The 24299-nt window shown below is 45.5% G+C and overlaps 1 protein-coding gene across 6 annotated transcripts in view; it reads left to right on the forward strand.

Moving 5' to 3' along the window:
• Positions 1–24299, forward strand: part of LOC102932197 (collagen alpha-1(XXVII) chain B) — a 299945-nt gene that overhangs the window by 140376 nt on the left and 135270 nt on the right. For all 6 annotated transcript variants that reach the window (XR_006286160.1, XM_043530414.1, XM_043530416.1 and 3 more), the window contains 2 exons: positions 2159–2212; positions 3483–3527. Coding sequence is in view for 5 of the 6 variants with exons in the window: in XM_043530414.1 (XP_043386349.1) it covers positions 2159–2212; positions 3483–3527 (99 nt within the window). In the remaining variant the exon portion in view is untranslated. The remainder of the gene's footprint in view (positions 1–2158; positions 2213–3482; positions 3528–24299) is intronic.

Here is a 24299-nt window from a genome sequence, read left to right on the forward strand (position 1 = left end):
AAGTAGTAACCCTATTTCTGAATCCCCCATTTCACTAGAGTAACCAGGATCTTGCACTAGAGAATTGTGTGACTTATGGTACAGTAGGAATTCAGCGTTCATAGGGGTATTTAGGGTGTTCAATCCAGGATAAGCCCCTTGAAAATTATCATTCATTTGCTACCCCTAAATGTCTAGGACTGAGATTTTGAAAGCCACCTAGGAGAACTGAACCTCTAATTTCCATTACAATTAATGGGAACTTAGTCTTGATATTTCTTAGCCCAGATATCGACCATTTTATGGCTGAAAGAGCCTGAATTGTTCACCACTTCGGGCCCTCTTCCCCCACTGCTTTTTCATGGGAAATGTGGGGAGATGTGAAGGTGGCTGCGTTGTGACTCAGGATGAGAGGACAAACAGTGAGTTAGATGGCTGGGCTCTGTCTGTGTGGTTGTATCATCCCATAGTGAAGTACTAACTAGTTGAAATACTGACGTGGTGTGGGATAGTGGTCTGATGGGCTCCCAGAGAGTCTCAGAGGCTTATTGGGATGGGTCAGGAGATTTGGGGAGTGGGAAGGAGGAGGGATGGAAGAAGTTCAGTGTCAGTGTTTGAATTTTTTTCTATGGCGACACAAGTTTTGGGAAATCGTTGAGGTGGCTACCTGCTAAAATTCACTTCTGCTTGATGCTATGCAGTTGACAGAAAGAGTCCTGTGCAAAGGAGCAATGCACAAGGTAACATTTTGTTTTAATCACTGCGTGCAGCGAATTAAGCACAAGTCTCCAGTTACTGCAAGTGAAAGGACATGTAGCATTTATGCAGCTGCTTTTGCCCAGGCAGGAGCCCAGAGCACAGGAGAAATATTGCAGAACTGAATATCTGACTATCACTACTGAACTGAGATGGAGCAGCCTTTACAGTAAACTGGATTTTAATGAGGAAGAGGAGACTCTTCTGATCAAAGTTAGATCGTGGAGGAAATGTAGGCATGTAGAAGGCCTAGCCATTGTGCATAGCTATTAGGAAGCTTAATGCAGACCCAGATCAGCATGCAAGGCCTGTGCAATTTCAGAGTGGGACCTTGGTGCTCGAGGAGAGGACAAGGAGTCTGGTGAAAGGCTCGTGGAGGTATTTGGTATGGTGGGCCTGGTATTTGTAAGTGGTCTGGCTAGAATCTGCACCACAGGGTGCCCTATGGAGAGCAAGAGACAGGATTCAGCAGGAAGGTGAGGGAACAGATGTTGATAAATCGAAGAGGGTGCAGAGAAGAACCATGAGAACGATTAAAGGATTAGAAAACTTGCCTTACAGTGATAGATGCAAGGAGCTCAATCTGTTTACCTTAACAAGGAGCAGATTATGGGATGACTTAATTACAGTCTATAAAGCACCTACACGGAGGACAAACAGTTAATAATGGGCTCTAGAGTCTAGCCGAGAAAGGTAAAATGTGATCTCATGGCTGGAAGTGGAAACTAGACAAATTCAGATAGGGAAAAAAGGTGTAAATTTTTAATCATGAGAGTAATTAACCGTTGGAACAATTTACCAAGGGTTGCGGTGGAGTCTCCATCACTGACATTTTTTAAATCAGGACTGGATGTTTTTCTAAAAGATCTGCTCTAGGAATGATTTAGGGGCAGTTCTGCAGCCTATGTTATACAGGCAGCCAGACTAGATGATCATAATGGTCTTCTGATCTTGGAATCGATGAAGGGAAGGATGAGCTTCAGGGACACTGCGGGGAGAGGAGGAAAGGAAGACCAGGTATGAGGCTGACAGGAGGAGAAACAGAATGAGAAACTCCAGGGGGACCAGGCCCTCCCACAGAGATCTCTGGCGTAGGCATGCAGTTGACCATGGTTGTAACTCTTGCTAACCTGCAACCCAGCTCCATTTCTCTCAGGTACGATCAGAGCCAGCCCAGGTAAGGTTCCGTCCAGCTGGCCTCTTCCTGCACGGAGTCCTCATGATCCCTGGTGTGAGGGTATGTGCCCTTGGACTACATCGTGGAAGCCAGCACCATGCAGTCCATGGGCATATACACTTGCCTCAAGGTTTATTTCATCACGGCTGCCATAGACCAGCGCTGGAGGATGTTCTTCTGTTCAGGCAGGATGGAATAACTGCTGAAGGGAAATGCATTTGACTTCTTGTTTCCTCTTTCCCTTAGGGGTATATTGGTCTCCCAGGATTATTTGGGCTGCCAGGGCCTGATGGAGAACGAGTGAGTATTTTGTGAGGAAAGCCCTGGCTTTCTGTCTCTAGAATATCCATCACCCAATTTCTTCGATACCTATTGCAGCCTCTTCTGGACATGACTCTGTGGTCTGCTCCCTCGCTTTGCCTGCTCTTAAAAGAACAGACAAGAATGCCTAATTCTGAGATAGAGAGATGGTTATCCTCTTCAGTATGCTCCTTTCCTCATGTGGGAGATGGACCTTTGTGCAGTACATTAATGGGCAGCTCAGGAAACTGGGTTCCAAGCAAGGTGACACATTGCTATTCATAAAGTAGAGGGGAGTGTTCAGGTGGATTATATTTTTCCATTGTTGATGTGATTTTTTTTTTCTTTTGGTCCATCTCAGTGTAAGAAAAGCAAATGCTTAAGGAAAAAATCATTCCTTCAGCCTGGGACAAATATTTTTCCAAATTGACTAGTGATTTTGAGTGCTGAACTGGAAATGCCTTCAAGGAGCCCGGTTCTCTGAAAGCAGCTGCTTGTCCCTTTCTACTGTTGGGCTCCTTTCAGGTATCTCCAGATGGGCAACCTAAAGTTGAGGCATCCTGTGTGACTGGTCACTTTTGAAAATCCCCATCCCCTCACCCCATCTTTTCACTTACAGCGTCCATGCTTTCCAAACCATTGATTCTGATCTGGAAGAGTAACAAGGGACCTTCCTTTCCTCTCTTCTCTTCTTACCCAAGCCCTTTTAAAAACAGTGCCATTTCACCCCCTTGCCAGCCACACAGTAAAGGGCCCACTCTTCCACCCCTCCCCATCCCCCCCAAACCAGATCTTCTAAGGATGAAAATTGATTTTTATTTTTGCTCCACCTGATTGGCAAATACAGACTCCAGAAACAAGAGAAGCCCTTGAACATGTGTGTGCTTGCATGGGAGGGACTCTAATGCTCCGGAGTGGCTGATTTAATGCTCATAGAACTAAATAAGAAACATAAACAGAAGCTCTCTAGTGAGTGCCTTGGCTGTAGCCTTCATTTGATTCCAGGCCAGTGGCTTAATTACTGCTACTGCTAAGCATAGCCTGCTGCCCCTGGGTGTGGATGATGCTTGTCCGAACTATGGGGAGGTTATAGTTAATGGGTTAAGGTTATTTCTCTTCCCACTCTCTCTTGCTCTCACAGCTGACTGCAAATAGCCAACATCTTGATTTCTCACCAGTGCCGCAGTTATTAGCCTGTTTTTTGTTTCCCTTTGTTTTGTTTGTTTTCCCATTCAGACCTATTTTTTTTTCTGTGTGTTTTTCCTTACAGGGTATCCCTGGAGTTCCTGGGAAGAGGGGCAAGATGGGTAGGCCGGTAAAGTTTTTCCTCGTCTATTATGCAGACTTTGTTGAATGAAACTGGAAACATAATCCTTCTGCTGCCTGGTTCTTTTCTGTAACTTCTGGTGAGAGCTGAATGGGGAGATCAAAGGTCCCCTGATACCTTTCCAGCTCTCTGGCTTGTACCCCCCCCCCCCCCCATCCAGACAATGCCATATACACAAGTGCATTTTGTATAGCAACAAATTGTGTCCATGAAATGCTTTATGGAATTAATCAGCTCCATCATTTTATTGTTATGAAGGTATAATAGCTGTGGATGGAGGGGAAGTGTGAGATCTAGGTGAGAAAGAAAAGAAATATTTTCCGGAGAGTAGATGAAGCCTAGAGTTGCAAGAAGGCAGGCAGATGACAGGCACGGCCCAGGACAAGGCTCTTGCACTACCATTGGCCAAATTGTGTAGCAGGGACAGTGGAGAAGAGTGTGAGAGGACCAGGGGAAGCAGGGAAGGGAGGAAAGGTAAGACTCATGTGACTGTATCCTGAAATGAATGTGGAGCCAGATGACATTGTTTGGAAGCTCAGGGACTGGATGCATTGGTGTAATGACTCTTCCCTGTATGTGTGAGAAAGCTGGCAGCTGTGTTCTGCCCAGTCTGGAGAGCTGACACTCAGGGAGTTCCATTAGCCCATTTGCTCCTACTTGCTTTTGGCTGTGATCTGTTGTGCATCCCTTTGTAGTGGATATGTTCCCACTTTCCCATATCTGCTGTCCAGCACTGTTATGCCATCACTTGGCTTATTCCCTTTTATGCTCTCTCCCCTGCCTGTGTTTGCATTGCCAGGTCTGTTACACAGTTGGCAGATGTACATGTGGTGTCATAGCCCTCTGACAATCCCTGAGCAGGCTTGTTCTTACATTCTTGTATTCAGTGCCTTGTCTTTCACCTAGTGTACGCTTCTGCTCTGTGCCCCTGTCGCTGTCATGCTTCCTTGTAAATTGTCCCTTTACCCACATGCAGAAAAATCCACTGCTCCCCTCCCTCATCCTTGCATGCGAACATGTGTTTTCTAGGAGTCCCACGCCTACCACTTGCTGCTGTTCTCACAGTAAAAGCTATGCAAACATCCTGACAATTCTTCATTCATCCCTGTTGACTATTCATCTCTTGGAGGGGGCAGGGGAGCAAGGGGTAGAAAAAAAATGGCCAAATCTTCCTATAGTTTCGTAGAACGTTAGTTACATCAAAAACCACTATGATGAATAACTGCAAAGAGTCCATTGAAACTCTGACTCACTAACCAGAATAAAATAAACAAGGCAACCGTCGTTAGGTACAGGGATCTGGTCAGGGTTTCTGGGCTCTGATGTGTTTCCACATACAGTATGCTGTATGCTGAACACATTCCAGCTGTTTGGGAGGTTTTTTTGTTTTTGTTTTTTTTTGTTGTTTTTTGGTTTTGGTGATCTTCCACATGGAAGTCTTTGCCTAACTGTCACTGTTACAAACCCAATGTTCCCTGGAGGTCAGCGGGATTCTCTCTCACAAATGCGTATGTACTTAGGCTGTGATTTTCAAAGGCCATAGGGAAGTTAGGTATTCAAGCCCTACTGAACTGAGTGCCCAATTCTTAGACTCCTTGTGAAACCTCCAGCCCCATTCCCATGATGGAATATCAGGGATTTATCAGAAATCTTGAACATCCTGTTCTGTTTCGGTTCTAGTGCGGCACCCTTTGCTGCAGGATCCTCAGGCCCAGATCCTCAAAAGCAGTTAGACCCCTGACTCCTATTGAAATCAGTGGGAGTTAGGTGCTTAAATTCATTGATTTCAGTGGGAGTTAGGCACCTAAATAACCTCTCAGGCTCTGAGCCTGAGTACTTTCCAGGGTTGCATTAAGGATTGATAATGAGTATCTACTTCCATAACATTGTGAGACACAGGGAGGTTAAATGACTTGCCCAAGGTTACAAACAAATTGCTGGTAGAGCTGAGACTAGAACTCAGCCTATCTGACTGCCGCTCCAGTGCCCTATCTACTAGGCCATCTGCCCTTCTGCATATCTGCATTGTCAGTGGGCCCACTTCAATTTTGTTCATTGCTTCCCTGGTCTGGTAGGTTCTCTGTAGCTGTGCTTGTACTGCTGTCTCTGTCTGAGTTCCTTGTCATTGCAGTACAGGACCTCTGTAGATTAAGCGCTGGAAGTCTTGTATGTTACACTGTGAGCCTCCCAGGATGATGTAAGTGTGTAAAGATTAAAATAGACAAACTGGATATGAGTCAGGTTTTGAAACCGTTCCAGGGGAGTTGAGCTGTGCAGGGCTGTAAGGAACATGGTGAATCTGTCCTGAAAACAGCAATTCAGCTGACTCTTCCTCCTCCTACCGCACTCCTCCTACCATGCATCAGAAACACACTAGATGAGTGTACTTATAAAATGTGTGGGCAGCAAGGAGTTCCCTAGCACAGGAGAGGAGGTCTGGGGCTTTGTGCTGGGAGAGTTACTATTAAAATGCGATGTACTAGGAAGACTTTAATAACATGACTCTGTGATGTCTCGAGGACAGCTGCCTTTTGTAGGGGCAGGCTGGAGCCTGGGAACCCAAGTGGCTGTTACTAAACCTTCATCCTTTCCAATGCACTGACTAAGAGTGAGGGGGTTTTATGGTGCTCAGATGGGCAACTGGCCATGAGTTCCTGGCAAGAGAGAGAAGGGGATGAAATTGTAACTTGATTGGCACGAGGGTGGAATGCACACAGTTTCAGATGCACAAAGGAGGGGAGAGAGTCCAAGCTAAAAGGCTTTGGCTTTATCTTTGTATGAGCGAGGGGCAAGCTGGCCATTATTCATCTTCACAAGGGAGATGTCATAGGTCAGGGTGGGGCAGGCAGCCTGTGTAATATCTTTGCGTAGAGGAGTCTATTGCTCTCCACCTTTCCCAGGGAGCAGAGCTGGTAGGAATCTCTCTCACTGTGTGGAATAGAGATGTCTCATCTTTGGAAGGAAGTCTGTGGGTTTTCAAGGAGAGTGAGAACAGTCTGAGGTTCTCTACCAAGAAAACAAAAGAAATGCATGAGGCTCCACCTTCTATCAGGGAGATGTAGTGGCTCATGAGAGAGTTGGCTTTTAGGTTACTACAATAATCAGAGTGATTGTGACATGTGGACACTGTAGGAGTTCACTAAATGTATCTCAAAACCTGTGCATGGCAGAGAACACTGAATTGCTATTCAAGGGGAAAATGAGTTCCATTTTCAAAAGCAGCTTTGGTACTTAAACCCCTGAGCCTCTTTGGATGTCATGCAGGAAGCCTATGCAGAAACCCATAGCTTTAAGTGAGGTTGATGAGAGGTTCTGAGAGATAGAAAATGAGTTACCTGTTTCACAGAGATGAGAAGTGAATTACAAACTGTTTGAGGCAGATTATTAATCAGAAAGGGATGAGCATGTAAAGAAGGAGCTAAAAGTGACAGAAAGAAATAGGATCTAGTGTTTGTGATTCAAAACTGTAGACAAAGGATGTGCACTATTAATAGCAGTGATAAGAATGAAGAGTAGGGTAAGATGAGAGGAAAATGAAAAGATCTTCTGAAGAATAATCGGCAACTTCTAAGGCATAAATTGAAGCCCATTTAATGGTACCAGGTTTGTATGGGTTTGGTATGATTTAGATCAGGACAATTTTAAATAATTGTAGCCTTGGTTCAAATGGCATGGATGTCATTCCCCAACTCAAAACTCTGCAATAATTCTAGCACTCATTATCCCAGGTCCATGGCTATTTGTTAGATATACGTTTGCCGGTTTGCACAATGATAATTGACTAGGTCAAGTAATGACCTCTTGGAGTTCTCTTTTGTTTTAGTATGTGGCTAGGCCAATTCACAATCTTTAACTCTTATTAAGAATGCCTTCCTGATTTACTCATAACCTCTCTCACAATGTTTGTCCCTGGTTTGTGGCCTTCCCATTCCTGTGGTGGGCTTGGACTTGGGTGTCCTTTATAAGCAAACAGTTTACATGAATAGAAAAGGAGTACTTGTGGCACCTTAGAGACTAACCAATTTATTTGAGCATAAGCTTTCGTGAGCTACAGCTCACTTCATCGGATGCAGAGTTTACATGAATGTGAGCTTTGATTAACTGTGTATGTTCAGGTAGTCAGGTCCAGTAGGAGATAAGGAATCTAGCAACATTGAGATGGAAAAGACCTGTTGCCTTCTTCTGTCTACCTTATTCCCTAGCTGTATCATGGCTGCATATTTCCTTTTGGTGTATACAGTGGCCTGTTAGACACCTTGTAACTATCTCAAATGGTGGAGCCTTTGTCACCTTTCTTGAGAGACCACAGTCTAACAGGATCTTGGATTCTGCAGGGGCTGGCCTTTCACTCATGAAGGGCACAAGCTGAATTTTTTGACTTACTTACTTTATTTATTTTGACATAGATAACGGAGGGCAGGAAACAAATCCCCATGAAGTGAAGGGTTAAACAAGTGTGCAAGTGAATGTTATAGGAGAGATTTTTCTACTGACAAATCCATTCCAAAAGGTTCCAAGTTCAGTTCGGAGAATTGGTGAACAGTTAATAGATTTGTCTGAAGTTTATTTTGATGTAGCCAAACATTTGAATTGCTCTCTCACTCTGAGACCCCGTTGCAGTTGCTGTTCCTTGTTGGCATGGCAGATGTGCTAGGTGCTGTACAAATGTAATGAAAGAACAATCCCTGCTCCAAGGAGCTCACATATGAGAAGACTCCATCACTGGATGAGACAAATTATTGTGATTAGGAGGCCAAGGTAAGAGTAAAGTGAGAACATTATCTGTACGATAAACAGAGGTCTCAGCTCCCCGCCTGCCTAGCCGTGCTCATCTGGTAATGTTTTGTAGAAGTTTTCCTCATCCCTATTATTTTCTTTGCTCTTCTGTAGCTTGTGTATTTGGCAAGTGATAAGCAGCTGTGTTCTGCCAGCTGTTAACAGATTGCATGTTGGGAGAGTACTTGTAATCCAATATGCCAGCTAACCTTCAAAGAGGGAGGCTTATCAACAGTGCAGCCCTGTCATCCCACTTACAAAACCTTTGGCAAGTTCCAGCGTGTTGGCCAAAGTGCTGCTCCCAGTGGATAATTGGACAGGTGGCTTGGATTATACAACTACCATGTACAAAAAAAGGAATCAAACCAAATCTTCATGGTCTGTTAGAATGGTGCCATGTACCCTAAGGATGAGCATTGGTGGGAGCCTGTCAGCACAAGCTATGGGGAAACAGCACAGTCCAGTGGCTGGGATACTGGACTGGAAGTCAGGAGATGTGGGTTCTAATCCAGTCTCTGACGTGTTGTGTGACCTTGGGAAAGTCACTTTTCCCCTGTGTGGCTGAGTTTCCGTGTGTGTGAAATGGGGATAATTATATCTCCTTTCCTTTGTAAAGTGCTTTGAGATCAGTGGGTGGAAAATGGTATGTAGGTACTAAGTATTATTCTATTAAGATATAGTGTATACGTACAAGCTGCCAGTTCTCCAGCAATCCCATGGAAGTGGCCTCCGAGTGCCACATTTTGGCAAGCTGCAGAATTTGGCATCCGTTTTGCATGAGCTGACTACAGTTTAGGTCTGCCTGCTGGCCAACTCTCCGCTTGTAACCTGATGGTGCCCTTCTTGCCCGGGTGTTTGTCATGTCTGCTGTGTTTATAATTCAGTACAAAGAAAGTTAATATTTTAATTGTCCACGGTAAGCATCATGGCACGGTGGATTTTTTTTCTCCCACCCCCTTAGGTCAGGAGGAAGCAATGCGTCAACCGTGGGCCCAAGCATTCACCACTTCCTGCTGACCACCTAATAACCAGTGTCATCTGCATCCCTTCCTAAATGGAAAGATGTTGCTGTGTTTGACACACCAGATAATGAGAAGCAGGACATCTCAGGCTCTTTTTTGTTAGGAAGGGTTAGTTTTACAGCACAAGGTGGAGGAAAGTTGGCAGGTCTGAGTACTGAGTGGTGAACATAAGTGGACACAGTCATGCCAAGTTACACAGTCTCTCCTGTTGCCCATACAAAGAGTGGTGGGACACTTCTCACCATGTGTCTGGAAAGGCGGAGAATGACTATGAAAATAAATATAATTCATCCCAGTGAAGACTAGGGCCTGAACCAACCTCTCTTCCCCACTTGGGTCTGTACTCCTCTGCAGCCGGGTCCAAACACCATGGCTCGTCCCTGTCTTCAGAATGAGATCCGTGCAAGCCCTAACTTTGGGAAGGTTTGGATCTAGACTCTGTAGCTAGGCCATCTGTGTTTTAGCACCCTAATAAATCATGAGGTCATAACGGCTCTGACATTGCACCAGCAGACTCCATTCAGTGGAGCTCCATTTGGATGCCCGTGGGAGTCTGGCCATGTGGAACTTCTTGCAGGATCCTAAGAACCTGCTGCTGCCCACATTGAAATGAACGGGGATTTTTGCCATTGACTTTACTGGCATCAGTATCAGGCCCAAAGCACTCACATATAACGTGTGTGAACATAATGGTTCCCATTGACCAACGAGGGTTTCAACCCATGTGTCTGTTCCATTAGTCCATCGCTGCAATCTGGTTAGCAACAGAGACCCAGGGAGGGAGTGGGGAGAAAAGAAATAAAATAAAATAAAAAAAAAAACTCAAACTCTACTTTAAAAAATATTTTGTTAAAAAATAATAAAGAACTGTTTTAAATACTTACAGGCTTAAGCTCTGCAGATTTCCAGCTGGCTGTAGAGTGTTTTATTATGTTGATCCAGCAGCTATTGCTTTCAAAATAAAAAGTGAGGGGAATGGAAACATTCTTTTTTAAGAATGCAAAAGCAGTTTGAGATCCCAAATGATAGAATAAGGTATATTCTAAACCCCCAAATCTTTGCTCATCAGCTCCTCCTCCCCCATTCTCCTGCCAAGCCTCAAGTCTGGAACTGGGTATTCACCTTAAAGAGTTGGTTAAATAGCTCAACCTTTGAACCATCACTGCATAACCTAGGAAGTTGTTTAAACACAGTCTGTAGCCCTCAGTCTTGCATCCATGGATCCTTTCTCTCAGACAGCAACCAGTTGAAGTCAATGGGATTCTGCACAGAGTGAAGGTCAATGGTCTGGTGTACATTTAAAACTTGGGTTGACCTAGCTGCATCACTTAGGCTGTGAAAAACTTCATGCTATGTGTGATGTAGTTAGATCGACCTACCCCACTCTGCAGACGCAGCTAGGTCAACGGACGAGTTCTCCCATTGACCTAGCTACCACCTGTTGAGGGGGCGGATTTATTACAGCCACAGGGAAAAAGAAACCTTCCATTGCTGTAGCAAGTGTCTACACTACAGTAGGGTAGCTGCAGCTGTCCTACTGTAGCTCTTGTAATGTAGACCTAGCCTATGCATACAGGTAACTTTGCAGGATCACCGCTATGGTTTGTCCAGATAATGTGGCTAGTGGGAGGAGAAAAAGTGTTCTACAACTGACCCTAAAAATTTGTGCCTTCACCCACTGAGACCTTGTCTACACTAGCCCTTTTTGGAGCAGTCTTGCACCATTCCAGTGGTACTAACAGTGATGGTAACTGTAGTGTAGACCGGCTGTTGGTGTCCACCAACAATTTTAACACCGTGTCATCTAGACCGTCTCTGAGCAGTGGTAAAACCAGTGGTGTCCTGTACTATCCTGAACTTGGGTGCATTCAGGATCCAGCGTCATGGCTCCACCCTGTCTTCAGAGTGGGCCAACCTAAAACTGCCTAATCTGTGCAAGCCCAGACTTTGGGAAGGTTTGGATTTAGTCTCTGCAGCTCAGGTTGTCTCTGCTTTAAGCAGCCTAATAAATAGCTGTGTCACTAAGAGCCTGATGCTGCAAGGCCTTTGGCTTTGGCAGACCCCCTGCTGACTTCAGTGGGGCTCCTTTTGGGTGGTGGGGGGTCTGCCCATGTGGAACTTCTTGCAGGACTGGGGCTAGCTGCTGTTGGTGCAATGCTGGAAGGCTTCCCCAAGAGGCTTTAGTATGTAGACAGTTCCAGAAACATATTCGCTAGGACATGGTTTCTAACCCCTATGTAAAGTGGTTTGATGCCAGTGGAAAGTTATGCTACAGCCTAGCTTGGCCTCCTTTTTGTGCTTTAGCTGCCTCTGTGGTTAAACAAGATTGCTTGCCCTGTTTCAATGAGACCTAGAGCAGAGCATTTTCCTGACTGGGAGGACAGTCTCAGATCTGAGCCCCCGGGCCTAGCTAGCAAGCTCTGAAGGATGACATGATTTTCAAATATTTTGTTTTGAATAAGTGTGGTACAGCACCTAACACAGTGGGGCACCAGTCCCTCACCCTGGGTCTCCCAAGCCCAGCAGGGTCAGGCTGCTTCAGGAACTGGATATAGTAGAAAGCTTTTGGGGAACACAAAGGGGTTTCAGGAATTGGTGGTCATGATTTGTGCTACTGGTCTTTCAGGAGCTGTTGTCTATTGGAGGTAAATCAAACGAGGTCCTGAACACTTTGTAATCAATCAAACTCCTACTGCAGTTTGGAGAGGAGCAGGGGGTGTTACCTCTTTAATGTCATTTTGCTTGTTGACCAGATAAGTCTCTCTTTTAAAAGTAATTGCTTCTGTTACTGGTGGTAGCACTTTAGATGGTTCAGATGGGACATATTTCAAAAACGGAATTTACTTTTCACTGCTTCTCTGGTTTCTTTACTTTCTCCTTCTGCCTCAACTTGGACAGTAAAATTGGGCTGTTAATTGTCACTTCTCTCTGGGCCTGTTTCACCATCATGACACACTGGTATCAGTCTGAAGTGACACACTGGTCTCTTTCTAGTTAGTTTCACTTTCCACTTTTAAAAATAATGTGTTTGGGTTTCCTATATTCATCTAGCTAGGTACTTACATGGCTTCTATCACTCTGATTTCTGATGCCTCGCAAGCATGTATTATGTGTTCCCTGAACACTCCTGTGAGGTAGGAAAGAATTATTACGCCTATAATCTCTTTTAATTCAGGGGGAACTGAGGCACTAAGAGATTAAGTGATTTACCCAAGGTCATCTGGGGAGTTCCTGGCAGAACTGGGAACTCAGAACCCAAATCTCTTGGGTACCAGTCTGATGCCTTTAGCATAAGACCGTCCATCTTTCCTGCAGGTAAATGTTTACTCATTGATCAAACGAAAACCTGAATTGATTTAAATTTAAATTAAAAAAAAAAAAAGTAAAAACATTCTTGCAAATTTAAAATTTTTTTTTCAAAAATGTAAAATTTGGGTCTAGAAATGTTCCTTAAGGAGAAAACAGCATGATTTGGATACCTTGGTTGATAACGGATTAGGATGCTTGAAAGAAAAGTTGCAGAGGAAAAAACGGTAATTAAGGTCTCTATAGTGCTCATCACCCTAGGGTCTAAGCTGTCGATTAGGGCACCAACAAAGTGAAAAAAGTCCTATGCAGCAAAACATGGAGCAGAAAGAGTGAAGAATCAAAGAGACCAGAACTGCAAAGAAGCCCAAGTGAACGTCAATGGAATTTCAGTCCTCCAGTCGAGGGGCTTGATCCAAACCCTATTTAAGTCAATGGGAGTCTTTCCAATGGCTCCCATGTGTCTCACAGGTGGAGGTCTGTCTAGGTACATAAGAGGATGATGTGAAATCTTTGTGAGAGAACATGAAACATGGAAGAGTAAGGTTATGCGTCCATCTCACAATGGCCGTCTCTGAGGAGCAAAGGGGCAGAATTGTAGCAGTACCGCCCATTTGTTACAGGGCTCCAGGAAGGAGATGGTGGTTTGGGTGAGAGGAAGTTGCTATGGTTCTAGATCTGGAAGCAGGACAGGTGAAGGCTCTTGTCCTTTCTGAAGAGTCAAAAGCATGGATGAACACAGCCGGGGAGCCAGGAGATTGTACAGTGTTAAGGGTCCGCGTGCGGGGACTTCTCTTAGCTCTTCTGCCTCTAAAACCTGCACTTGGACATACCTGTCAGCCCCTTTGCTCACTGGTAGAGAGTCCCATGCCTGTTCTATTCACAAAGGATGTTGTCAGAGATCAACACTGCCAGCGTAAGTTCCATTCGTTTATTTTATTATCCCACTTTTTCTATGCATGCCTTCCCCTTCTTTTTGTTTAAACTGTTTGACTTACAAACTCCATCCTTCAGGGAGACTTTCTGGGCAGCAGCGCACCTGGCTGAAGCCAACTGGCAAACATAGCTTTTTGCAGACCAAGGCTGGAGGGCTGGGTGCTTTGGGCAGCTTTACCTTCAGCCAACAGGAAAATAAAATCCTATTTTTGGAGAAGGATTCTATCGGCCTGAAGACCTGCCAGGATTCTTTGAAGCAGCAGCCACCAGATTGCTTCCCTTACTCCAGCAGAGAAGGAGTTTTAAACAAAATCAGATGTTCTCTTTCTCTTTTTCACCTCTGAAAAAGTCTAGGGGAGGTATAAGATTCAAAGCATCTTACCATTCTCCTCTATTTCTTGAGGATCATTGATCTCCGTGATGAGGATGAGAGCTCTGTTTTTCTTTCTGTCTGTCTGTCTTTCTAGAGCCTCTCTGATAACCATAGCAAAAAGGCCTGGTTTCTCCTTGTGTGCCTTTAAGCAGTGCAAGGAGAGGACCTGGTCTTGAGCACCATTTTAACAGGCACCGTGATGTAAACAGGGAAAGGGGAAAATAGTGTTTGTGTTCATCTATCTGTCTGAGCCTGACCATCCTCACCAGAACTCTCATTAAGCTGGGCACAGGATGATATGCCTTTTGCAGAGGGGAAGGCTGATCTGATCCAGTGGTTATCCTAGGATGTTGAAGACCTGGGCTCCATTCCCAATGGTGCCACAGCCTTCCTGGGTGGCCTGGTGCAAATCATTTACCCTCTTGGGGCTCAGTTACTTCTCTGTAAAATGGAGAGAATAGCAGGGCCCTGCCTCACCAGGGTGTTGTGAGGTGCTCACATATGAGCACCATATAATGGGGGCCATATATATACTGAAGACCATTTCCTTAGGGCAATACCCTCTCCTGCTTGTATATGCGGTTTTTGAACGCCACTTCGGCTTGCTTCTTTCAGGGAGTTTCTCTCTGACAATGTGAAATCCATTCAGCTTTTTTAAATATTTCCTAGCTGCTAACTAGAGCCAAAAGTTTGGTCATACCTGACTTCAGCAGTCCATAGAGGAGCCCCGTTGGCTCTTCTCCAGCAAAACTTGTTACTCACGTGTTTTCCTCTTAGCTCTGTTGCCTTTGTTGCCTCCATCCAGTTCCCCACTTTGGATCCTATAGCTGGCAGGATGAATATCTATATATTGTTCAGTGTGGTGTTTCTCTGTTCAATCCCAGTCCTTGAGCATACTTTCCACAGGCTGTGCTGCTCAGGAAGCAAACTGCAGCGTGCTTGCAACACGCTCACAATCCTAAATGGTAAGATTTTCATCAACGAAAGTTATACATTTCTTTACTATCCTGTGGGGCAGGATTTTAATTATATTAGACTGGTTAGTCGTTTTCACAAATCTCTTGTCGTTGGCCCCACCCTGTATTTGCTTATCAGCAAGGCTGTGAAAGAAGTGCTTTCTGCCTCTCCCACGCCTCTAATGTGGTATATCATGCTAGTGGAATAGAGCAGAAGTGAGTCAATGCAGTGCTCCTTGAGGACACTAGAGGGAGGTAGTAGGAAGAATCTGGGGAAGAACAAGAAGCAGATAGAGTAACAAAATCTTCCTCTAATCCCACCGGCTGCTTGCTTGCAGCATTCTGGCCAATTTGTGGCATTACCAATGTTGTGGAACATGACTGTCTTGCGGGATCAAACAAGAGGCGATTGGCTGCGCGTTGGGGACGGCCAAGTTGGGAAATAGCCATAGGTGTGTGTGGGAGCTAATGCAATTCCCTGAGTTAAAAAGCAGAGTACTGCAGTAATCCACAACAGGGGTCCAAAGCAGTGCTGCTCACCCCTTTAAAAATACTGCAGTATTTGGTAAGCATCTGAAACACTGTGGCATTACTATTGAAAGCTCTCATGCACTGGACCATTGCTGTTAGAATATTTCATAGTTTGGATCTTATCTTTGTAGAGAGATGGGCTTTGGGACCATCTCCCCTGTCTTTCATGGTTGCATGCAATTCCTACATCTGTTGCATGTATGGAAAATTAGTACCTATGGCACTGTGCTTAAGTTCCTTCTGAGGCTGGGTTGCCCCTGTTCCCACAGGATTCATTTTACATGTTCAGGTCCAAAGACATGCACCTGGGAACCACATGCTGCCATTAACACCTGGGATTTGGGAGGGCTTAGGCCAGTTGTTCTCAACCAGGGGTATGTGTATCCCTGAGGGTACACAGAGGTCTTCCAGCGGGTACATCAACTCATCTAGATATTTGTCTAATTTTACAACAGACTACATAAAAAGCACGAACAAAGTCAGTACAAATTAAAATTTCCTACAGACAATGACTTGTTTATACTGCTCTATATGCTATATGCTGATGTAAGTACAATATTTATTTTCCAATTGATTTATAATTATATGGCAAAAATGAGAAAGCAGCAATTTTTCAGTAATAGTGTGCTGTGACACTTTTTTGTATTTTTTGTCTGATTTTTGTAAGCAAGTAGCTCTTAAGTGAGGTGAAACGCAAGACAAATCTGACTCCTGAAAGGGGTACGGTAGTCTGGAAAGGTTGAGCACTATTGGCATAAGCTGCAGAATTTAGGCAAAGGGGAGACCAGGCCAAGGGTAGTGAGTGTTGTCTTGAACCTACTATTCTAGCTGTTAATGTTGACAACCCTGTTTTGCGTTTCAGTTCTTAATTTATTGGCATTTTGGCCCTATTTTCCCCCAGGCTGGGGAAAGGCAGAATAACAAAGGGGCTTTAACCTTTACCTAACTCTCTGGACACCAATGTGATACTTACTACCCAACACCCCCGTTCTGTCTTTTTACCATATATGGTCCCCATCACCACAGTATTTGAGCACCTCACATTCTTTAACTCATTGATCCTCACAGCAAGGGAGGGTTGTGCTGTTATCCCATTGTACAGATGGGGTACTGAGGTCCAAAGAGACTAAGTGCTTGTCAAAGTTACACTGCTATAAATTAAGGTGTAAATTGAAATCATTGAAATTATATGGGTATAACTCCCCATGTGGACACTCTCTTGTGCCTTTTTCTGGTTTATTTTATCTTGTTCTGGAAGGGGCATAAACTAAACCAAAAAAAAAAAAAAAAGATTGTCCACAAAATACTCAGACCAATACAGCTGTATATATCAAATCAGTTTAATGATACCAGTATAATTGTTAATAATTCCCTGTGTAGACAAGCCTTTAGTGAGTTGCCCAAGGTCACACAGGATGTCTGTGGTTGGCAAGGACTTGAACCTAGAGTTGACCAAGTCCCAGACGAGCACCCTAACCATTGAACCATCCTTCCTCTTGTTGCCCAGGGGTCACTTTGAGAACTACTGCTGTAGTGCTTTTCTCTTGGGGCATGTCTACATTGCAGTTGGGAGGTGTGATTGCAGCACATGTAGATCAAAGATAGCTCGAGTAACAGTAGCAGCAAAGCCATGGGGCAGCATGGGCTAGCCCTGCTCATGCAGGATCCTGGGTACATGCTTGAGCAGCTGATGCCGATGCTGCCGTGGCTTCAGTACTATTGTTACTCAAGCTAGCTCTGATCTAGCTAGATCAGTGCTAACTCTGGTACGTCTACACATGCTGCAATCACACCTCCCGGCTGCAGTGTAGACATACCAGCAGAAGTCAGAGTGCTGTTACTAGAGTGTGGAGAGTTATCACTATGGAATATGCAGCAGCGTAGCTACAGTGTCATTTCTATGAGCATTCTTATCATCCTTCGCTAGTTGTAGAATTGTAAACAAAAGAATATTCAAAGGCAATATCGTTTTATTGATCAAGCAACGAGTTTTCCCTGTTTTAGCCTTATTGGTTCAGCATGTAGCAGAGTTTTGGTTTTTCCTGTTTTTTGCTTTTTTTAAGAATGCCCTTTATTTACTTATTATGTCTGCAGACATCAGAAAGCTGCTTCCAGCAGGCATTCACCACAGCTTCTTGGCCAGGCCTGTGTGCAGGCTTAGGCGACGCAGTGCCTAGTTGGAAAGGCGCACAACTTTCCCTTTTGCAATGATTCCCGTAAAATCTGAAACCTGACCCCAACCAAGTTTTTACACCCTCACTAGCATGAACTGAACGCTGCAGATGATTGGTACAGCAGAGGGGGAAATCTTGGCTCCACTGAAGTCAATGGCAAAACTCCCATTGACTTAATTGGGGGCAGAATTTGATCCCTGGGTGTTAACTGCTCCGGTCTCCGGTGCAAACCCTTGGAAGATAAGTGAATCTCTGGTGATGTCTTATTTTCAGGCGTGTCTGCATTTTTTGCTATTGGTGTGCTACTATCCGAGTCTCACTCATGTCAGTTTCACTGATGGAGTTTCCAAATGGCATGCTGCTATTGGCCATCATATTTTGCTTTCTTCAGATTCATCTTTCCAAAGGAGCCTCTGTCCATAGCATTCAGTGGAGCTGGTTGGGTGCAGCTGTGCAGAGTGCCAGCAATTAAACTACCAAAAATCTCTGGGGCGAGAGAGAGGGTGTGAGAGAGAGAAAGCGAGACACTGCTTGGAAAGGACTGCTATGCCATCATGTTCTGGCTTCCAAGGATCTTACCAAAGCCCATTTTTTATTCTCTTAGTGTCTGCCAGTCTTGTGTCAGATAAAATGAGCTGAACCAGCATTCTGAGCCTGACTTTCACTTTCTTCAAAGCTCTTCCCGTCCCCGATCTGTTTCTCTCTGAGACAAGCCAGCAGTGGAATGTGTACACAAAGAGGTTCCTCTCTGCTGAACCGGAGGGAATCTCTCTCTCTCCCCCTCCCTCTCCCGCCCCATGCTGTCATCTAGCAGTTCACAGAACACAATAATATCACCCACTGCATAGCAGACTCCCAGTCAGACTTCGTCTGTTGGAGCCAGATAGGTGGATTAAGGGAGCTCTATAGTGACTTCTTATTTGAAAGCCTCCTCACAGCGTGTGTGTCTGTCTGTCTAGGTTCTCCATATTGGCGTCCATTACCATGGTATCTGTGCATGCGGCAGGGGACGGTTGTTTTGAATAACTTGATCCTTTCTGCTTAAGCCCTAGATATAATCACAAAATCAAGGGGCCAGATGCTCCATTAGGCTCTTGCCTGAGTGGCACTAAGAGTCTCACTGTGGAGAACTCCCTTAGCAGAGGGGATCTCTCTGTTGGCATAAAGCTGGTGGACCTGGCTCCTGCACCAGCTGCCTCTGCCCTGCCCCATTGCAAAAGGTGTACCAGAGGAGGAAAGGAGTGGGGCAGGTAGGAGGCATGGCAAAACTCTGCTGTATTAATCCTCCAATTGTCTTGTAGGACTTTTACACCATTGGTGTAATTTAGAGCAGCCCATAGGCTACTCTAACTTGATCCAGCACCGAATCAGTGAGCTGCAGTTGGCTCCCTGACACACCTCACACACCCCTGTGCTGAGTGGAGCTCAAAACTAGAGAAGAGTCCAGCCAAAAATTATCTTAAACACAACTTCTTTCTCCTTGAAGACACACTTGTGCTTGACGTAGTGACTACTGCGTACCCCTATACTTGAGCCCTCATTGGCAGGGAGAGGCAGACCAAAAAAGGAAAAGAAAAGTTAGATCTTATTGCTCTGATGATGGACTTTGGCTCTTCTATTGTGAAACTGATCTTGTACCAAAAGCATTTGGTGTTTATGGAAGTAAAGAGTCAATCTGTGCATAGGTCTGGTTTGTGCTTAAAATTTAAGTCGACATACCTACAGTGCTTACGGGTGTGAAAAATCCAGAGTGCTGTGTGCCGTAGCTGTGCTGCCCTAACCCCCGGTGTGTATGCAGCTTGGTCGATGGAAGAATTCTTTCCAGCTACCGTCACTCAGACAGGAGGTGTTCCTACAGCGACAGGAAAACCCCTTCTGTCACACAGTAGGCTACTTCTACACTATGGGGTTAGGGCAGCATAGCTATGGTGCCATAGCTATGGCACTATATTCCCCATTACATAGACATAGCCATAGTTTGTGCTGTGTGACACACACAACTCTGGGCAGCTCATTGGTTTGTAACGCCAGTGTAACTTAGAGCCATTTACTGCTCTTGCTGGAGAAAGGGTTACGAATAAATTCTAGCCTCTGAGGGAAAGACTTACTGTCGGCCGTTCAGTTCAGTGGAGGCAGACAGACAGTGGCTTGCAAGCCACACGTGGCTCTTTAACATGTCTCCTGTGGCTCTTTGCAGCTCCTGATATTAAAACACTGTGGGATTTAATTATTAACCAGTCTAAGTTATTAACCAATCAGGATGCTTGTACTGTTGTTGTTAATCAATTAAGTTAACAACTTGCACTAAGTTATTAACTTCTTTGCTGTGAGAATTATATAATATAAACGAAATATTTCCCGTCATACTGTTTAAATAGGAATAGTACTTAGTAAATGAAACTGAATTCACACTACTGTGGCTCCTTTGAGGTCTGAGTATCCTTGAGTTAGGTATTTGCAGAATGGGCTGTGGTGGACAAGACATTAAGGCTGTCTTAAGATGGAGAAAGCAAGTAATACTGAAAATATTATTGTGTAAACTGATGCAGGGGGTCTTCACTATGAAAGTTCTGTTCATCTTGGTCCCCGCATTTCAGAAAGAACCTGGCAGGGACGGGCAGCTAACTGGAGTTGAAGTGTACCATGGGTGGGGACAGGGGGGATTCTGTGAATGGAGAGATTTAAAAGTTTGGAAAAGAGAGGCGAATATTAGGAGATATGCAGAGTATCAGAGTGAAGATGTCCGTGTTAAGGGTAAGGCACTGGACTAGGATTTGGAAGGACTGGGTTCAATTCTTGGCTCAGCCACAGACTAACCGTGTGACCATGGACAAATTACTTATCCCTCTCTGCCTGAGTTCCCCATCTGTAAAATTGAACCAATAATCCTTTCTTTCTCCTACCCTCTGTGTTGTCCATTTAGATTATAAATTATTTGGGATGTGGACTCTGCTACTTTATGTATGTACAATACCTCATACAATGGGGTCCTGATCTCATTCAGGCCTTTAGGCTCCATTGTAATACAAATAATAAAATACTGGTAAAGAGAGCCAATTGAGAGCTCCAAGTTACCCTCACCATATGACAAGAATGAGGAAGCGCTCAGTGAATCTTAAAAGACAAATGTAAAAAACAATCAAAAATAAGTCAGTTTTTTTTCTTTTAGGCATCTGTAACTAACCTTTGGAACTCACTGCCTCATGTTATTCCCGTAGAAGCAATTTATTTAGTAAGATTCATAACCAGGAATTGTCCTTTTGATATAGATACAAACAACACATGCATTTGTGCTAGATAGGCTACACGTGGTAAGATCCATCATTCTTCATGCTTTCGAGCAAAATCTGGGGTGAGGAAGAAATTTTCCTTCTGTATGATAATGTTGCAATAGATTCATTAAGGATAGGCTTGTGACTTCCTTAGGAACATATGATATTGGAGACAGGGTACTGGGGATGTCACATCTCTCTCCATAAGATATTTTCTACTAAAGGAACATGAGAATTGCTGTACTCTTAAATACAACGTTTGATCCCCCCAGGATACAGCCATTCTGATTTTTCCTCTAGCAGGCAGAATTACCTCCGTTGAAATGAATGTACCATATTGGCTTTTAAAGAAACTACAGGGAAAAGAATTTCAGGTCTGATCCTGTAGGAGCTGATTTCCTCAGCTGCCATTAGGTCAGTGAGAGTCAAGGGCACTCAGCACTTGACAGGGTCAAACCCTAAGTAAATTATCTTCCAGGCAACTTCTTAACTTGGAGGGAGGGAATTCAGAGGGTGAAATACAAAGGCCTATGCACCACTTATGGCCTATTTTGAAGATTTGAGTGTTTAGGCCTTGTGCTTATGCTCTGCTCAGGGGTGAACAGAGCCCTGAAAGCTGAGTCATGAAAGGGGAGACGCACCTGTATTTTCAATTGTGGCTATTGTTCCTTTCCCACCACATCTCTTCAGTTTCTGGCCTAGGGAGAGAAGGGGCAGGTCCCCAAACAAGGGTAGCTAAAGTAATTGGCTTCTTCCAGCAGTATAAAGAGGGATTGCGTCTCTAGAGAATGGCCAGCAGGGGCACGCGATACCCCATGTCTCAGCAGCGATTGCTAACATGAGCAGCGGAAGACCAGTCCCAGCCTTTACAGTGTCCAGCTTCCTTCTCCTCTGCATTATTGCCACTGAGCTGCATTTGGCGAGATTTGCACGACTCCGCATTTGATCGTTGAACCCGAGTGATTGCTGTGCACAGTGAGCTTCCTGGGCCAGATGTGCAGAGAAGCTCAGTTGCCATCTCAAACAGGACCCAAGTTCTTCTAAATCAGGGGTGGGCAAACTTTTTGGCCTGAGGGCCACATCGGGGTTCCAAAACTGTATGGAGGGCTGGGTAGGGAAGGCTGTGCCTCCCCAAACAGCCTGGCCCCCATCCCCTCTCACTTCCCGGCTCCTGACTGCCCCCCTAAGAACTCCCCACCCATCTAACCCCCCTGCTCCCTGTCCCCTGACCACCCCCTCCTGGGACCCATTGCCCCTAACTGCCCCCCCCGGGACACCACCCCCTATCCAACCCCCCCTGCTCCCTGACTGCCCCGACCCCTATCCACACCCCCGCCCCCCGACAGGCCCCCCAGGACCCCACCCCCTGTCCAACCCCCCCCTAAAGCCCCTTTCAGAATGCAGCCCTGCGAACATGGGCGGAGGACGCAGGAGGAGCAGGGGCAGCCGGAGAGAGGCAGTGGTTTCCCCTTCAAAGTGCCGCTTCTCTCCAGCCGGCTGCGTGGCCGCCCGGTGCTCCTCCTGAGTCCTCCGCCCACGTTCGCCATGCTCCCGCCACCCGCACTGCCCGCCTGCTCCCTGGAGGCTGCAGGTGAGCCTCCCTCCCTGCTCTCCCCTGCCCCCGCAGTGCAGCCCCCTCCCGCGCTGGTGGCTTGGCACACTGAGGCTGCGGGGGAGGGGCGTGGGGCTAGCTTCCCCAGCCGGGAGCTCAAGGGCCGGGCAGGACGATCCCGTGGGCCTGATGTGGCCCACCTCTGCTCTAAATAGTTCAAGCCAAGGAGGGTCAGTCAAGCTCTAATTGGCATTGCCGCAAGCTGTCACTTTCTTTTCCTGCAGTCAAACATCACTCGAAAGGTGCAGAATTCTTTCCTGCCTTCTGTAAATACCAATGAAAACTCTTTCCAGACCGACCCTTTCCACTGAAAGCCACGCTGATTGGTATAAGTCAGGGAGCCCCTTCGTCAGCCCTAAAGGGAAGCTGCTTTTGGGACTCTCAGCTGATCCAAAGAGCTTGTACAATCAATGATCAGAAAAATTCAAATCCCACTGTATTTTAAAGGAAAACCACCCCTGTCTTGGGGGGTAAGATTGGACTTTTTCTGCTCTGTCCAGCCTTCTGAAAGCTCAAGCCTTTCTGGCCATGCTGTATGCAGTCAGTATTGCTGGGGGGATATGTCTTTGATCTAACTTTGTATTCCCTGATCTACCAACTGGCCGGTAGGTGAGCTCTCTCCGGGTACGTCTACACTGCAGCTCGTAGCGCACTTCCCGACACAGACAGACAGGCGAGCTAGCTCTGGTTGAGCAAGCACTGTAGCTGCTCGAGCTAAACATAGCTGTGTCGTGGGGGGTAGCATGAGCGGCAGCTTGGGTAAACTGCCAGAATACACACCCAGAGGGTCTGGATGGGTGTGTACTCATGTCGCTAACTAAGCTGGCACTTGTGCTACCCTGCCATGGTTAGAGCACCAGCTTGAACAGAGGTAGCCTGTCTACCCACGTGGGGCAGCATGCTCCCAGCTGCAGTGTGAACATTCCCTCAGTGTCACGGGCAGCATCGGATCCCCCAGCTTCTGTTCGTTACCCTCATTATCACTTCACATCTACACAAAATTACAGGTCTTCAGGGTGTTTCTTCTTTGACATACACAGTGCACTTTGCGGGGCTCTAGAAATGTTAATGTGACAGGCAGCTTCTGGCTTTCTGGTTTAATACCCTCTTTTTCCTCTCTCTGCCTATATTCCAGTAAAGACTTCAGCTATAAGCAGCAAAGCTTCTCTTTAGATTGCTGTGACCCAATTTTAAAACAGAATGAAAGCTGGCATTCGGTGCCTGACTCAGACTTTCTGTAGCACTGCTGGTGCTTCTCCACAAGCTGTCAGCAACTTATGCAAGAGGCAAAAGTGTGTGTGTGGGGGAAATCAACACATACCTTTTGTCCTCATTGGAGCCTCCAATGCCTTGTCTAAGCTGTGATATTTTTCTGTTGCTGATAAAGGGGGTTACCAATGGATGCCGCTGATCCAGTGATAGATATGGTTTTAGCTGCAAGAATAGACAAGGCCAAACCACGGTCAACAACTGTGCAGGTTTTAACCACGGCTTACGAATTGGTTTGTCCTTGGCTATCTCATTGCTGACCCCTATTGCATTCCCACTGCTGACACCTAGGTGTTTTTCACATTATGGTCAAGGCTACAGTCTTCTCTGTTTTCTCCTCTGATTTCTACCTTTTGGGACTCTTACTGCTTGAATGTATTACGGCTCATGGCTGAGTGATGCAAAGCATGCTGCAGATGTGGTCTGTCTCTTTAGCACCTCCTGCTGGCCTCTGGACAGACTCAAACCTTGTTCTCGTCCACATGGCCATATAGTGCTCCTCCAGTATGTTGGAGGTGTTGGGAGTCTTTTTA

Source organism: Chelonia mydas, chromosome 16, assembly GCF_015237465.2.
Source record: "Chelonia mydas isolate rCheMyd1 chromosome 16, rCheMyd1.pri.v2, whole genome shotgun sequence".
In the NCBI taxonomy this organism is placed as follows: Eukaryota; Metazoa; Chordata; order Testudines; family Cheloniidae; genus Chelonia; species Chelonia mydas.